The sequence below is a fragment of the Tursiops truncatus genome, chromosome 18 (genome assembly GCF_011762595.2).
Source record: "Tursiops truncatus isolate mTurTru1 chromosome 18, mTurTru1.mat.Y, whole genome shotgun sequence".
Lineage (NCBI taxonomy): Eukaryota > Metazoa > Chordata > Mammalia > Artiodactyla > Delphinidae > Tursiops > Tursiops truncatus.
Genome location: NC_047051.1, coordinates 32,333,233 through 32,351,124, shown reverse-complemented (window position 1 = coordinate 32,351,124; position 17,892 = coordinate 32,333,233). Strand labels below are relative to the sequence as shown.

At 35.7% G+C, this 17,892-nt stretch overlaps 1 protein-coding gene across 1 annotated transcript in view; it reads left to right on the top strand.

The window, feature by feature from the left end:
• Window positions 1-17,892, top strand: part of DIAPH3 (diaphanous related formin 3) — a 539,529-nt gene that overhangs the window by 310,141 nt on the left and 211,496 nt on the right. Inside the window, exon 22 of the mRNA XM_073795265.1 lies at window positions 15,882-16,011. Coding sequence (XP_073651366.1) covers window positions 15,882-16,011 — 130 coding nt within the window. The remainder of the gene's footprint in view (window positions 1-15,881; window positions 16,012-17,892) is intronic.

Sequence of the window (17,892 nt, the reverse complement as noted above, 5' to 3'; positions counted from 1 at the left end):
CCTGAGTAACAAATCATCTCAATCAATACAACTGGATGATGGAGCTGTAAATTGTAGCTCTTTGTTCTGTATAACTAAATAAAGTGACTACCTGTATTGGTATAGTAAATATAAATTTTGAAAGAGTTTACCAATTGTAATAACTTATTTCTATCAGTTTATGCTGTTATTTGGGGGGAAATTGCAGAAAAATTCACTATTGATTTCCTCTATAAATTTATCCATATCATTACTTTGTAGGAAATTTTCTGTTATCAATAGAATATGCAATTAGTTCCTCTCAAAGATGAAATTATCAAAGGATACATAGTAATGGGGCTGTTGGTGTTGGGAGTTAGGTGATAAAAGGCAGTGGTGGCAGGTCAGATTGATTTTTGTCTAAGTTATCTTTTCTAGTGCATGAAATTCTTATCTGGTCTGTATATTTCTTTCACGAGCATAGGCTAACCAAAAGTAGAATAACTTCACCAAAGCTGTGATGGGGAAGATTTTTTAGAAAAAATGTTTAGTTTCCTCATTCTTTAATGCTGTCACCAACTCTAGTGAGTGATTTCTTAAAGTTGTGAACAGCTCTCCTTGTGGGACATCAATTCTCAACCCACAGTGCCCTTTAAAAAATACTGATGCATCAGCCTCACGTCAGATCAATTACTTCAGCATGTATGCATGTGGATCCTGTTTAGTGGCATTTTTAAAAAGCTCCCCCAGGTGATTTTAATGTGCAGACTGAACTGAAAATCACTTTGTCTGTCTTCTGCCCTGCTTACTTATCCCAGAATGAAAACCCAATTGGTGGCCTGGAACCAACCAACCAACAAACACACAAAAGCAAAACCTAACCAACACAAGAACAAAATCAGAAATGAAACAACTCTACTTCCTCACTTAAGGATGAGAGGTGAAAATATTTCCAAAACTGCTGCTTTTCTTTCATGCCACGCTGGACATTATTCTGAAAGGAAGAAAGGGAGTGAAAGGAGTATAAATCTCAGGCACGTGGTGGAACTGAAATAAGTTGATGGTCAGTGTTGTGAGTTATTTTGCAGGACTTGACCTTGGAAAGTAGAGTTTCAGTGATTATGAAAAGCAGGAGGCAAATCCCTCTGCCTGTCACAGACAGTTTCTATTTCATAAGCCTGTCACAGTCACGTGGGTTGCCACTGTGAATCTTTGTGAAATTTTGATTCTTGTATATCACCTTTTCCTTTACTCCATGAAGTTATTTTTAAGAAAGACTTCTCCCAAACAAATCCATTGTTCCATCTGCATTTACTGTTTTATAAGGATTTTAGAGGGCTTTTTATTCTTTATCAGATTGGAAAACCACCCTAGTAAGTTTTGGCACCCTTCGAAAATAAAGCAGTTTTTGGCCAAAGACTTACAGATAACAAATGCCATTCTTATTTTACATCCAGCCAATTAAATCACTGAAAAATACTGACTTCCAAAGCAATGTGAAACTGTTTAGAGTCCTTAACCCTCTTTGACTCATTCGTTAACACATTTAGTCTATAGCATTTTCCAGGAATTATTTAATTAGCTTGACTAAGTAGTGTTTTTGGTAAATTTATTCACATTACCTTTGTTTTTTCAGTTACTATTAAACATTGTAAATTAGAATTATTCCTTTAATCAAATTATAAAAGATAAGTGGCTTTGCTCATGAACAGCAAATGCACTGCTTATGTGCTGTTGTCTCACCACTCTCAAAACCAGCATTGCTAATCTGTCAAACTTCCTTTCCCTGAAGCAGACAGCCTCAGAATCCTCCTTAACACCATGCTTAGAGATAGCTACTACCCATCAGAGGTAGTAATGAATCTTACCAGCCATCTTTGGTTCAATCTAGTCTCCCGTTTTTACACATTTTATAAATGAAAATAAAAAATTAAACAAGATACCCCATTCCTGATACTCTAGGAGGCTTTCTTTTATCAAAGGTCTGGATCAGAGACAAAACATGCAACACTATTATCTGTATAGTAATACTTAGCCAATAGTATTTGTGAACATATGTGCTTAGGTAGCAGGGAAGAGTCTGATGATGAAATGAGTGCACACCAAAACCAGACAAAGACATTATAAGAAAGGGAACTTATAGACCAATATCTCTTATGAACATAGATGCAAAAATCCTCAACAAAATATTATAAATCAAAGCCAACAATATGCAAAAAAGAATTAGATACCATGACCAAGAGGGATATATTCCAGGTATGGAAGGCTGGTTTAACATTTGAAAATCAATTAATGTAACTTATCAAATCAACAGGCTCTAAAGGAGAAAAACCATTTGACCATATCAATATATGCAGAAAAGACAGCTAATCAAGTACAATACCCATTCATGATAAAAACTTTCAACAAACTAGAAATGCAGGGGAATTTCCTTAAGTTGATAAAGAACATCTATAAAAACTACAGAGAGCATCATACTTAATGATAAGAAAATAAATATTTTTCCACTAAGATGAGGAACAAGGAAACATGTCCCTTCTCACCATTTCTATTCAGCATCGTACTGGAGGTCCTGGCTTAATGCAACAAGACAAGAAAAGGACATAAAAGTATACAGATTGGGAAGGAATAAATAAAATTGTCTTTGCTCATAAGTAAAATGATTGCCCATGTAGAAAATCCCCCAAAATTGATCAAAAAAAAGGAAAGAAAGAAAAACACTTTCTGGAACTTAATAAACAATTAGAACAAAGTTTCTGGATATGAGATTGGCATTAAAATGTTGACTACTTTTTTAATATCAGCAATGAAAAATTAGAATTTGAAATAAAAAATGGAATATCATTTACTTTAGCACCAAAAATTTTCTACAATATTTGTATGAGGCAGATGACAAAACTTTGATGAAAGAAATAAAAAAAAATCTGATAAAGAAATAGATATCCCATGTTCATGGAAAGGAATATTCAATATTGTTAAGGTGTCAGCTCTTCCCAGCTTGATCCATGTAGTCAATGAAATTCCAATCACAATCTCAGCAAGTAATTTTGTGGGTATTAACAGATTGATTCTAAATTTTTTATGGATATGTGAAAGACTCAGAATAGTCAATACAACACTGAAGAAGGAGGAAGAAGAGGAGGAGGAAGGGGAAGGACTGACTTCAAGACTTACTATAAAATTACAGTAATCAAAACTGTGGTATTGGGGGGGAAAATATATAGTCAGTGGAACAGAATAGAGAGCCCAGAAATAGACCCACACAGGTATAGTCAACTGATCCTGGACAAAGCAGCACAGGTAATTCAATGGAAAAGAATCGTTTTTTAAAGAAATGATGCTGGAAAAACTGGACATTTATAAGTTAGCCATTATTTGAATTTAAAAACTTCTGCTCTGTGAAGTGAAAAGACAGTCCATAGAGTGGGATAAAATCTTTGCAAAACACCTATCTGACAAAAGACTTGTATCCAAAATATACAAAGAACTCTAAAACTCAACAATAAGAAAACAACCCAATTTTTTTAAAAAGGCCTGAACAGACCTCTTACTGAAGATTTACAAATGACAAATAACTGTATGAAAATATACTCAACATCATATGTCGTGAGGGAATTGCAAATTTAAAAAAATGAGACACCATTACACATCTATTAGAATGGCTAAAATCCAAATCACTGACAGCACCAAATGCTACTGAGGATGTGGTACAACAGGATCACTCATTCACTGATGAAAGGAATGCAAGATAGTACAGCATCTTTAGAAGACTGGCAGTTACAAAGCTAAACATAGATTTAACATAGGATTCAGTTATCACATTCCTGTTTACCCCAAGGAGTAAAAAACCTGCATACAAGTAGCAGTTTTATTCGTGGTTGCCAAAATTTGGAAGCAACTCGAGAAGTCCTTCAATAGCTGAATGGATAAAACCCACTGATATAGTCATACATATAGTCATACAATAGACCAGCGATGGGGAACGACAGGGGGTGGCAGATGAAGCTTCGCTTGCTCGCCTCCCTGCTGCTCACCTCCTGCTGTGCGGCCAGGTTCCTAACAGGCTGTGGACCCATACTGGTCTGTGGCCTGAGCGTTGGGGACCCCTGCAATAGACTATTAAATCAGTCATAAAAAGAAAATCTCTTAAGCCAAGAAAAGACATGGAGAAATGCATAATACTAAGTGAAAGAAGCCAATCTGAAAAGCCTCCATACTCTGATTCCAACTATATGACATTCTGGAAAGGACAAAATTATAGAGATAGTAAAAAATTCAGTGGTTTCTGGAGGTTTGGGGGGAGGGGGAAGAAGGAAGAGATGAATAGGTGGAGGACAGGGGATTTTTCAGGATGTTGAAACTATGCCCTATGACTCAATAATGGTAGATACGTGATATTATGCATTTGGCAAAACCCATACAACTTTAGAACACAGAGTGAACCCAAAAGTAAACGGAGGTTAATAATTAATAATAATGTATCAATATCATCAATAAAGGTACATAAATTTTAACAAATGTAACACATTAATGCAAAATGTTACTGATAGGGGAATTTGTGTATGTGGAGGGGAGAGTATATGGGAATCTGTCTTTTCTGCTCTATTTGTCTTAAAGTGAAACTGCTCTAGAATATAAAGTCTGTTAATTAAAAAAATTAAGAAGTATAAAAACCATTTAATTTAAAATTAATGTATTTGAGCCATTTATATTAACTAAAGAACACTGAGCTATTTTAAATCTCTTGTGAAATAAGGGAATAGTGTAAATAATAGAACATTGAACAATATAATAATGCAACAAGATAAAATTTTACTAAAATGCAAAAATGCTTTTCATGCTGAAGTGCTCACTGAAATCCAAGAGAAATATGTTTAAAATATAATTCAGAGATAGTGTGTCTATGGAGATATAGTAGAAGTCAGTTTAATTATAGAAGCTAACATCATTTAAAGCATTTTCTTCCTTATTTAATGTTTCAACTCTCATCATTTTAAAATGAAAACTAAGCAATAAATATGTTTTTTAATATGTGAATGCTATAAATTTATCTAATATCTATTTTACCTAATATTAGTTTATCGCTACCTATCTTTAAAATCACTATGAAAGTTTTATTATAGGTATTAATAGTGACGGCAGTGACATAGATGATGCAAAGCATATTGTTTAATTTATGTTAAGATTTTAAATTTCCATTCATTTTGGAGGGATACACAGTATTTTTAAAAATTTAATCAGCACAATGATTGATTTTTAAAAATGTATTTATATATATCAGGAAACAGTTCATTCTATAATTGTAGTTGGTTTCACTAGTGAATTTGAACCTACGCATTGACTTTTTGAGCTTCATATCTGAGCAATTATGATATATTCTTTGGCAGTTCATATTCACACATCCATTTTCATGTGGATACATGTAACTTACACTTAGAGATGTTTCAAACATATACAAAGCACCTTATTCTGCAAATGATTTAAGATGGAGTATGATGTTAGTAGATATACTTCGTTGGGGCTGTTAAAGATGAAACTTTACAGTGTCATTCAACCATATTTTTATCATATTTTGTGAGCACTGATCTATTAGCAATATGGAAAGACTTTGCATTTGAGGTAAGATTCAGGTAGCATTTTATTAATTGTATAGATAAAACAATAGAAAGAATGCCATGCTTTTAGAACTAGAAGTGACCTCAGGATAGGGGTGTAGAGGCTTTCCAGGCTAGAATTAGCAGGTTATAGGGCTTCAGTGTTTTAAATTGCATTAATGAACACTATTTTACTGTTTTACTACTATTTTTATCCACTGTGTTTTTGAGAATTTTGTTTCTTTTGATGCATAATAATCTATATTAAATAAAGATTTTGTAGAGGAACTGCATTTTATAGTGGTTAAGAGCTTTGGATTCACACAGAAGTGGGTTCAAATAAATCTTGACTCAACTGGATAGTAGCTATGTGATCTGGGGTATGCTACATGATGTTTCACATCTCTTTTGCCCTCTTAATACCAGTTCCTTCCTCATAAGGATGGTGTGTGTTTCAAGCACTTAACAGGTTTGTATTATTTGGCCAATCCCTGTCTCTTAGGAAGTGCCACACAAATAAGAGTGGCTGCTGTTGTCCTCAGCATTCATACTGTTTACAAGGTAGGGTCTTCTAGAATGTTCATGGAGCCATTACAGACCCTCATAATTTTGTCATTTTTCTGGTGTTCAGCAATGTCTACAACATCCAAAGAGTCAGTGCTGTCTGGATAACGTAATTGAAGTATAGGAACATGATAATGGGGAACAGCTACTAGTTTAACAATATTCTTAAGATAAAGTTTTATTATTCAGAGTGTAAGGGGTTGTAGTTCTTTGGATTCTGAAAATCACCAAGATGATACTTAGTTTTTATTTTAGGAATTTTCTTTCTTGTGACTAAAACAATGGAATTTTCTTTAAATGTCATCCAAGTTCGTGCTGAATAGCTTAAAAATATTCCCAAACCTTGCATTGTAGCTACAAAGGAGTTCTATCCAGACTGACAACTAGGCCATGATTTATTACAGGATCTGCTTTTAACATTATTTTGTCTGGAATGAACAGAGCGGTTGAAGAAACTCCATCCATCTTTTTGTTTATTTGACATCTATGCCACATTAAATGTTCCTTAAAGAAACAATATATAAACAAGAAATTCTCCTTAACAGTGACGATTACTCATCAGTAAGATAAATCTCTTGACAGTGATACCAAAGGAATCCTGTCAAGCAATGTCGGTGAAAATTTTTAAAAAGCATTTTTTTAAACTTAAGAATAAATTTTTAAGCCAGATATTTTAGCTTCATTTTCTTTCCAAGAGTTAGCACTACAGAGTATGCTCAAGTTGTTTTTTCTCTTCAACAAAATTAGCACCATCTCTCAAGCTTTCCTTGTTCTAGCTCAATCGCTGATTATGTATGTTATGAATAATTAGTAGAAATAGAGTGTGCCCTTTTTGTTGTTAATGTTTATCAAAAGGTGAAAAAATATTGAGCAAGTAAATGAAGACTGTGATAAATATATTTTGCTCTGCTTTCATATATTTTCATGTGCTTTCTGGGAGGGTTTTTTTGTTTGGTTTTTGTTTTGGGTTTTTTTTTTTTTTTTTTAAAGTGATTTGGGGGAAGGAAGGAAGGAAGGAAGGGAATAGAGTAATTGAGGCAGGAAGAATACCTTCCCAGCACTGTGCAGTTTTTCCTGAGAACGTTAGGAACTGAATGAAGAATCTCTGTCCTGGAATTTAGAGCAACTAGTAGTTTGTAAGTAACCATGCATTGTCAACAAATAGTCACTCTCTGTGTTTCTTAACTTCTTATCTTTTATTAGGTATATTTTCAGATTTATTTATTTGGGAATTTGAGTGTTTTTTTTTTTAAGTCTCCTGGTTGTTAAATATAGATTCTGTTCTGGAGGGATGGGAGACTTCTATTTATTATTCAGTGAGTATATTTTAAATATTAGACTGTGACCAGTATGTGAGTTGCTAACCAGTTGATGTTTTCAATAGTACAGCCAGGCTAGCAACCTCCTCCATAAGTTAGTGTTTAGCTTTATGATTGTCTCTAAATATTTGAATCTGTGTTTGACCTGCATCCTTAACATTTATTAAATTGGTAGATGTTATATAGGTTATAGAATTCTAATTCTGAATTCTTATTGCTCATGAATAAAGATCAAGATTGATCCAGTTGCTTATTGTTGGATCATAGAGATTTCTTGATATATTAATCCTAGCAATTGCTGGCCATTTAGCTATATCACAAATAGCCCTGGAAAGCTCTTTCCAGGTGCTTGTCTTAATCAACATTCCACACAGGACATGTGTCTAGTTTCACATGAACGGAGCATGATAAGAAAGGTGTAAATTGGTGACAGTCAGGAACTGGGAATCCACCGAAGGAACGGTGTTCTCTAGTCATTGCTATAAAGAGGGAGGTGGGGGAACAGAAGAGTTAACCATTAGAGTGCTTTAAAAAAAATAGCAAAATTAAAATCAAAGGACAGTTTTTATACTGACTGATGGTTGTACCAGGGAAAACTATTATATTTGTGAAAGTTTGCTACTTTTACCCTAGCCTTATCCATTAAAGATGATAGTACGAATGAAATTGTAGAGTTGACAGGTAACTTTTATAAATCGGATTAACATTCTCAGTGTATGTGAAAGCTGAAACCGAAAGATTTTAACTGACCCAAGCATGCAAAAGTAACTTCTGGACTGAGATTATAACTAGGTTTCTTCATTTTTATTCTAGTATTTTTTAAAAATAGACTTTGCAATGTCTACTAACACAAGTCCACTGTAAAGTATATTTAATATTTTTGGAGTGGAAAGTGAATTTAGAGTTTCCTTTTCCTGTCCAGTTCCATATTCTCACTTTATTTATGTGAATCTGAGGTCCAGTAACTTGCCCAAGGTGACATAGCTAGTTAAAGGCCAGTTTTAGTGTTATGTTTTAGCTGGTCGTTCACACGTTAGTGGCAATCAGTCTAGCTAGTGATCAGAGTCAGTTTTTGAGGAATAATTTTTCAGAACACTCAGATGAATGTTGTGATTTATGTTCCTTTTAAGAGGCATCAAATAATGGACTCTGTTCATATCAGTCAGTTTTTTTTTTTTTTTTTAACATCTTTATTGGGGTATAATTACTTTACAATGGTGTGTTAGTTTCTGCTTTATAACAAAGTGAATCAGTTATACATATACATATGTTCCCATATCTCTTCCCTCTTGCGTCTCCCTCCCTCCCACCCTCCCTATCCCACCCCTCCAGGCTGTCACAGAGCACCGAGCCAATATCCCTGTGCCATGCGGCTGCTTCCCACTAGCTATCTACCTTACTACGTTTGTTAGTGTGTATATGTCCATGACTCTCTCTCGCCCCGTCACAGCTCACCCTTCCCCCTCCCCATAACCTCAAGTCCGTTCTCTAGGAGGTCTGCGTCTTTATTCCTGCCTTACCCCTAGGTTCTTCATGACATTTTTTTTTCTTAAATTCCATATATATGTGTTAGCATACTGTATTTGTCTTTTTCTTTCTGACTTACTTCACTGTGTATGACAGACTCTAGGTCTATCCACCTCATTACAAATAGCTCAATTTCGTTTCTTTTTATGGCTGAGTAATATTCCATTGTATATATGTGCCACATCTTCTTTATCCATTCATCCGATGATGGGCACTTAGGTTGTTTCCATCTCCGGGCTATTGTAAATAGAGCTGCGATGAACATTTTGGTACATGACTCTTTTTGAATTTCGGTTTTCTCAGGGTATATGCCCACTAGTGGGATTGCTGGGTCATATGGTAGTTCTATTTGTAGTTTTTTAAGGAACCTCCATACTGTTCTCCATAGTGGCTGAACCAATTCACATTCCTACCAGCAGTGCAAGAGGGTTCCCTTTTCTCCACACCCTCTCCAGCATTTATTGTTTCTAGATTTATTGATGATGGCCATTCTGACTGGTGTGAGATGATATCTCATTGTAGTTTTGATTTGCATTTCTCTAATGATTAATGATGTTGAGCATTCTTTCATGTGTTTGTTGGCAGTCTGTATATCTTCTTTGGAGAAATGTCTATTTAGGTCTTCTGCCCATTTTTGGACTGGGTTGTTTGTTTTTTTGTTGTTGAGCTGCATGAGCTGCTTGTAAATTTTGGAGATTAATCCTTTGTCAGTTGCTTCATTTGCAAATATTTTCTCCCATTCTGAGGGTTGTCTTTTGGTCTTGTTTATGGTTTCCTTTGCTGTGCAAAAGCTTTGAAGTTTCATTAGGTCCCATTTGTTTATTTTTGTTTTTATTTCCATTACTCTAGGGGGTGGGTCAGAAAGAATCTTGCTGTGATTTATGTCATAGAGTGTTCTGCCTATGTTTTCCTCTAATAGTTTGATAGTTTCTGGCCTTATATTTAGGTCTTTAATCCATTTTGAGCTTATTTTTGTGTATGGTGTTAGGGAGTGTTCTAATTTCATTCTTTTACATGTACCTGTCCAGTTTTCCCAGCACCATTTATTGAAGAGGCTGTCCTTTTTCCACTGCACATTCCTGCCACCTTTATCAAAGATAAGGTGTCCATATGTGCATGGGTTTATCTCTGGGCTTTCTATCCTGTTCCATTGATCTATCTTTCTGTTTTTGTGCCAGTACCATACTGTCTTGATAACTGTAGCTTTGTAGTATAGTCTGAAGTCAGGGAGCCTGATTCCTCCAGTTCCTTTTTTTGTTCTCAAGATTGCTTTGGCTATTCGGGGTCTTTTGTGTTTCCATACAAATTGCGAAATTTTTTGTTCTAGTTCTGTGAAAAATGCCAGTGGTAGTTTGATAGGGATTGCATTGAATCTATAGATTGCTTTGGGTAGTAGAGTCATTTTCACAATGTTGATTCTTCCAATCCAAGAACATGGTATATGTCTCCATCTATTTGTATCATCTTTAATTTCTTTCATCAGTGTCTTATAGTTTTCTGCATACAGGTCTTTTGTCTCCTTAGGTAGGTTTATTCCTAGATATTTTATTCTTTTTGTTGCAATGGTAAATGGGAGTGTTTTCTTGATTTCACTTTCAGATTTTTCATCATTAGTATATAGGAATGCCAGGGATTTCTGTGCATTCATTTTGTATCCTGCTACTTTACCAAATTCATTGATTAGCTCTAGTAGTTTTCTGGTAGCATCTTTAGGATTCTCTATGTATAGGATCATGTCATCTGCAAACAGTGACAGCTTTACTTCTTCTTTTCCGATTTGGATTCCTTTTATTTCCTTCTCTTCTCTGATTGCTGTGGCTAAAACTTCCAAAACTATGTTGAATAAGAGTGGTGAGAGTGGGCACCCTTGTCTTGTTCCTGATCTTAGTGGAAATGCTTTCAGTTTTTCACCATTGAGGATGATGTTTGCTGTGGGCTTGTCGTATATGGCCTTTATTATGTTGAGGAAAGTTCCCTCTATGCCTACTTTCTGCAGGGTTTTTATCATAAATGGGTGTTGAATTTTGTCAAAAGCTTTCTCTGCATCTATTGAGATGATCATATGGTTTTTCTCCTTCAGTTTGTTAATATGGTTTATCACATTGATAGATTTGCGTATATTGAAGAATCCTTGCATTCCTGGAACAAACCCCACCTGATCATGGTGTATGATCCTTTTAATGTGCTGTTGGATTCTGTTTGCTAGTATTTTGTTGAGGATTTTTGCATCTATGTTCATCAGTGATATTGGTCTGTAGTTTTCTTTCTTTGTGACATCCTTGCCTGGTTTTTGTGTCAAGGTGATGGTGGCCTCGTAGAATGAGTTTGGGAGTGTTCCTCCCTCTGCTATATTTTGGAAGAGTTTGTGAAGGATAGGTGTTAGCTCTTCTCTAAATGTTTGATAGAATTCGCCTGTGAAGCCATCTGGTCCTGGGCTTTTCTTTGTTGGAAGATTTTTAATCACAGTTTCAATTTCAGTGCTTGTGATTGGTCTGTTCATATTTTCTATTTCTTCCTGATTCAGTCTTGGCAGGTTGTGCATTTCTAAGAATTTGTCCATTTCTTCCAGATTGTCCATTTTATTGGCATAGAGTTGCTTGTAGTAATCTCTCATGATCTCTTTTATTTCTGCAGTGTCAGTTGTTACCTCTCCTTTTTCATTTCTAATTCTATTGATTTGAGTCTTCTCCCTTTTTTCTTGATAAGTCTGGCTAGTGGTTTATCTATTTTGTTTATCTTCTCAAAGAACCAGCTTTTAGTTTCATTGATCTTTGCTATTGTTTCCTTCATTTCTTTTTCATTTATTTCTGATCTGATTTTTATGATTTCTTTCCTTCTGCTAGCTTTGGGGTTTTTTTGTTCTTCTTTCTCTAATTGCTTGAGGTGCAAGGTTAGGTTGTTTATTCTAGATGTTTCCTGCTTCTTAAGGTGGGCTTGTATTGCTATAAACTTCCCCCTTAGAACTGCTTTTGCTGCATCCCACAGGTTTTGGGTCGTTGTGTCTCCATTGTCATTTGTTTCTAGGTATTTTTTAATTTCCTCTTTGATTTCTTCAGTGATCACTTCATTATTAAGTAGTGTATTGTTTAGCCTCCATGTGTTTGTATTTTTTACAGATCTTTTCCTGTAATTGATATCTAGTCTCATGGCGTTGTGGTCAGAAAAGATACTTGATACAATTTCAATTTTCTTAAATTTGCCAAGGCTTGATTTGTGACCCAAGATATGATCTATCCTGGAGAATGTTCCGTGAGCACTTGAGAAAAATGTGTATTCTGTTGTTTTTGGATGGAGTGTCCTATAAATATCAATTAAGTCCATCTTGTTTAATGTATCATTTAAAGCTTGTGTTTCCTTATTTATTTTCATTTTGGATGATCTGTCCATGGGCGAAAGTGGGGTGTTTAAGTCCCCTACTATGAATGTGTTACTGTCAATTTCCCCTTTTATGGCTGTTAGTATTTGCCTTATGTATTGAGGTGCTCCTATGTTGGGTGCATAAATATTAACAATTGTTATATCTTCTTCTTGGATCGATCCCTTGATCATTATGTAGTGTCCTTCTTTGTCTCTTTTAATAGTCCTTATTTTAAAGTCTATTTTGTCTGATATGAGAATTGCTACTCCAGCTTTCTTTTGGTTTCCATTTGCATGGAATATCTTTTTCCATCCCCTTACTTTTAGTCTGTATGTGTCTCTAGGTCTGAAGTGGGTCTCTTGTAGACAGCATATGTAAGGGTCTTGTTTTTGTATCCATTCAGCTAATCTGTGTCTTTTGGTGGGAGCATTTAGTCCATTTACATTTAAGGTAATTATCGATATGTATGTTCCTATTCCCATTTTCTATATTGTTTTGGGTTCGTTATTATAGGTCTTTTCCTTCTCTTGTGTTTCTTGCCTAGAGAAGATCCTTTAGCATTTGTTGTAAAGCTGGTTTGGTGGTGCTGAACTCTCTCAGCTTTTGCTTGTCTGTAAAGGTTTTAATTTCTCCATCAAATCTGAATGAGATCCTTGCTGGGTAGAGTAGTCTTGGTTGCAGGTTTTTCTCCTTCATCACTTTCAGTATGTCCTGCCACTCCCTTCTGGCTTGTAGGGTTTCTGCTGAAAGATCAGCTGTTAACCTTATGGGGATTCCCTTATGTGTTATTTGTTGTTTTTCCCTTGCTGCTTTTAATATGCTTTCTTTGTATTTAATTTTTGACAGTTTGATTAATATGTGTCTTGGCGTATTTCTCCTTGTATTTATCCTGTATGGGACTCTCTGTGCTTCCTGGACTTGATTAACTATTTCCTTTCCCATATTAGGGAAGTTTTTCAACTATAATCTCTTCAAATATTTTCTCAGTCCCTTTCTTTTTCTCTTCTTCTTCTGGAACCCCTATAATTCGAATGTTGGTGCGTTTAATGTTGTCCCAGAGGTCTCTGAGACTGTCCTCAGTTCTTTTCATTCTTTTTTCTTTATTCTGCTCTGCAGTAGTTATTTCCACTATTTTATCTTCCAGGTCACTTATCCGTTCTTCTGCCTCAGTTATTCTGCTATTGATCCCATCTAGAGTATTTTTAATTTCATTTATTGTGTTGATCATCGTTGCTTGTTTCATCTTTAGTTCTTCTAGGTCCTTGTTAACTGATTCTTGCATTTTGTCCATTCTGTTGTCCATTCTATCTCCAAGATTTCGGATCAACCTTACTATCATTATTCTGAATTCTTTTTCAGGTAGACTGCCTATTTCCTCTTCATTTCATATCAGTCAGTTTTTAAAGTGCCAGGAACAATTGCTGCTGAATGGTTTGCATGCCGAATAGGCCAGTGCAGCATTTGAACTGTTATAAGAGTAATCATGTGAAAGCCTGGCTGTCTATAGTAGGGTAGCTCTGTGTTTCCAGGGACAAGATAGTTTGTGCATTAATAAGTCATGTGTGTTAATATTTGTGATGGCACAGAATATCTCCTTCTGCCACAATCGGATAGTAACTTTCATTTGTCTGATAGTGATATAATACTTAGTGACATAGAGTTTGAAAAAAATGCATATGGATATATATGTGTATGTGTGTGTATACACTTATTTTAAGGTAGGAAATTGTTGGAAAGGAAGCAATAGGGTTGTGCACAGTTAAGTATACCAAGAATTTCCAACTCTAAATTAAATCCTGGTGTGAAAAGAGTGATTTTTTCTCCCCTTATATGTGTATCTGATCTGGATGATTACTCATTTGTAGGGAACACTATCAGATTATGTATTTGCCCTGTGTTCACACCCAACACCCCCTACCCCCATCACTCACAAAAACTAAGCTGACCTCTATTTGTACCTAGGTTGTAGCCTAGCCTTTCTCCCTTCTAATTCATTCCTCGGCCTTTTCAGATTAGGATTGGTCCATCCTGGCCTTCTCTTCAAGCCTCTGTTCACCTTTCTTTTATGCTGTGTACTTATTTGTGTTTATTTGGTCAACGTTTTAGCTTTGGAGGCTAAGAGCTCACAAACCGGTAATCCTAGAATAAGTTCTCACTATGTATTCTCTACAGTTTATCACCCTCAAGGGATGGAAAATTGGTTCTCGGGGAGCAAAAATATCTTTCCTATCTGCCTCTGTTTTTATGTGTAAAGCACAGATGTACATGCAGTACATAAACAGATATACAGTATATGTATCATTTTAAAATTTCATATGTGCAAATGATTCGGAAAAATACGCCTAAAAAAACTTAGCCAGCAATAATGAAATAAAGGTTGAGAACACTGTTCTACACCTATATATATCTATATCCTTTCCCAGCGTCTCCACTTAGATGTTATTCAAAAACTTCAAGTTCACTTGTCCCAAACTGAAACAATTCTTTTTTCTCCACCCCACCCAAATCTTTTTCTCATTCTTTCTGTCCCGTTTCAATAGATGTCATCATGTGGGTTTCCATGCCCACCCTGTCCCATTATCTCATGCCTAAGGCATTACCTCATCTCAAGGCTGTTTTCTTTCCCTGCCTGGATTATTGCTACAGCTTTTAAAATTATTCTTCCTGCTCTGTTTTTACCCTTGCTCTAATCTTTTATCGACACTGTGCTACAAGGAGCTTTCTAAAATGTACGTCTGATTAGCTCTCATCTAGTTTAAAACCTCCCAGTTCTTAGGGATCAGAATCCTATATCCATAGCATGGTCTGCCTTTCTTTTAATTTTCTGGCCTTCTCCTCATATTTCTTTCTACTCTCCCTACTTCCCCCTCCCCGCAACATGTACTTTTATTTTGGAGTCACTTGGACTCCTCTAAAGTGCCACTTTCTTCCTCATCTATGGTCTTTTTCAAACTGTGCCTTTGAGTTTTTTCCTTCCCTTCCCCAACCCATACAACTTCCTGCCTGCTGGTGTTCAGTTCAGGTGCCCTGTCCTCCTAGGCATACTGTATGATTATTTTTACTATACTCTTTGTCACACAGGGGAAATGCATATTTTCTGGGGTTTCCCCCCCGCCCCCACTAAATGGCTTCTTGAGGAATGACTTACTGGTGTTGCGTCTCCGACTCCTGCCGTACCTAGTAGGCATTCTATAAATCTGTGCCAAATGAAAAAATGAGCAAGCATGTGGGATTGTTTTAAGTGTTGATATTATATACGTTCCCAGGTTGTCCTGTTTTCCTGGGCATTTCACCATATTTTTTTTCCCCATGAAACATTGCATACTAGATTGAATTAAGCTTATTCCTTCTTTACAGTAAATATTAATGACTTAGACCAAACAACAGTATATGAAGAGTAGCTTTTCAAGTGTTTAAATAGTGGCTTTTCAAAAATAGCATTAACTAATTTTACAGCTCATTTATTTCTTATCTGTAAAAAACAGTATTAACATTATTTAAGTAGAGAGACTATCAACATATTTTTGACTCTGTATTTTTTCTCCCTCTCATTCTGTTTAGCTAAAGGACACAAAATCAGCAGATCAGAAAACAACACTACTACATTTTCTTGTGCAAATATGTGAAGAAAACTACCCTGATATCCTCAATTTTGTGAATGATTTGGAACATTTGGACAAAGCTAGTAAAGGTTTGTACTTTTACAGAAAAGATTTTCGTGCTCTGGGTCTTCAGTTGGTACAGAAAATAATGTCTTTTATTTGAACATACTTGCCACTTTGTCACTGTGTTTTCATACTGAATATGCCATTTTAAAAATAGAAAGTTGTAGGACATTTACTTTATCAATTGTCATTATTGGAGCTATGACTTTAATTTTTTGACTGGGTAGTGAGGCCCTATATACAAAAACATATAGGTTTGCAGTTGTTTCTTTTTTTTTTTTTTAACATCTTTACCGGAGTATAATTGCTTTATAATGTCATGTTAGTTGCTGCTGTATAACAAAGTGAATCAGCTATATCTATACATATAACACCATATCTCCTCCCTCTTGCATCTCCCTCCCACCCTCCCTATCCCACCCCTCTAGGTGGTCACAAAGCACCGAGCTGATCTCCCTGTGCTCTATGGCTGCTTCCCACTAGCTATCTATTTTATATTTGGTAGTGTATATATGTCCATGCCACTCTCTCACTTTGCCCCAGCTTACCCTTCCCCCTCCCCATGTCCTCAAGTCCATTCTCTACCTCTGGGTTTTTATTCCTGTCCTGCCCCTAGGTTCTTCATAACCATTTTTTTTTTTTTCTTAGATTCCATATATATGTGTTAGCATATGTTATTTGTTTTTCTCTTTCTGACTTACTTCACTCTGTATGACAGACTCTAGGTCCATCCACCTCACTACAAATAACTCAATTTTGTTTCTTTCTATGGCTGATTAATATTCCATTGTGTATATGTGCCACATCTTCTTTATCCATTCACCTGTCGATGGACACTTAGGTTGCTTCCATGGCCTGGCTATTGTAAATAGTGCTGCAATGAACATGGTGGTGTATGTTGCTTTTTGAATTATGGTTTTCTCAGGGTATATGCCCAATAGTGGGGTTGCTGGGTAATATGGTAGCTCTATTTTTAGTTTTTTAAGGAACCTCCATACTGTTCTCCATAGTGGCTGTATCAATTTACATTCCCACCAACAGTGCAAGAGGGTTCCCTTTTCTCCACACCTTCTCCAGCATTTATTGTTTGTAGATTTTCTGATGATGGCCATTCTGACCAGTGTGAGGTGATACCTCATTGTAGTTTTGATTTGTATTTCTCTAATGATTGGCGATGTTGAGCATCCTTTCATGTGTTTGTTGGCAATCTGTATATATTCTTTAGAGAAATATCTATTTAGGTCTTCTGCCCATTTTTGGATTGGGTTGTTTGTTTTTTTGATATTGAGCTGCATAAGCTGCTTGTATATTTTGGAGATTAATCCTTTGTCAGTTGCTTCGTTTGCAAATATTACCTAAAGGACACAAATTTCTCCCAATTCTCCTATTCTGAGGGTTGTCTTTTCATCTTGCTTATGGTGTCCTTTGCTGTGCAAAAGTTTTTAAGTTTCATTAGGTCCCATTTGTTTGTTTTTATTTCCATTTCTCTAGAAGGTGGGTCAAAAAGGATCTTGCTGTGATTTATGTCATAGAGTGTTCTGCCTATGATTTCCTCTAAGAGTTTGGTAGTGTCTGGTCTTACATTTAGGTCTTTAATCCATTTTGAGTTTGTTTTTGTGTATGGTGTTAGGGAGTGTTCTAATTTTATTTATTTTACATGTAGCTGTCCAGTTTTCCCAGCACCACTTATCGAAGAAGCTGTCTTTTCTCCATTGTATATTCTTGCCTCCTTTATCAAAGATAAGGTGACCATATGTGTGTGAGTTTATGTCTGGGCTTTCTATCTTGTTCCATTGATCTATATTTCTGTTTTTCTGCCTTTATCATACTGTCTTGATTACCGTAGCTTATAATATAGTCTGAAGTATGGGAGCCTTATTCCTCCAACTCCGTTTTTCTTTCCCAAG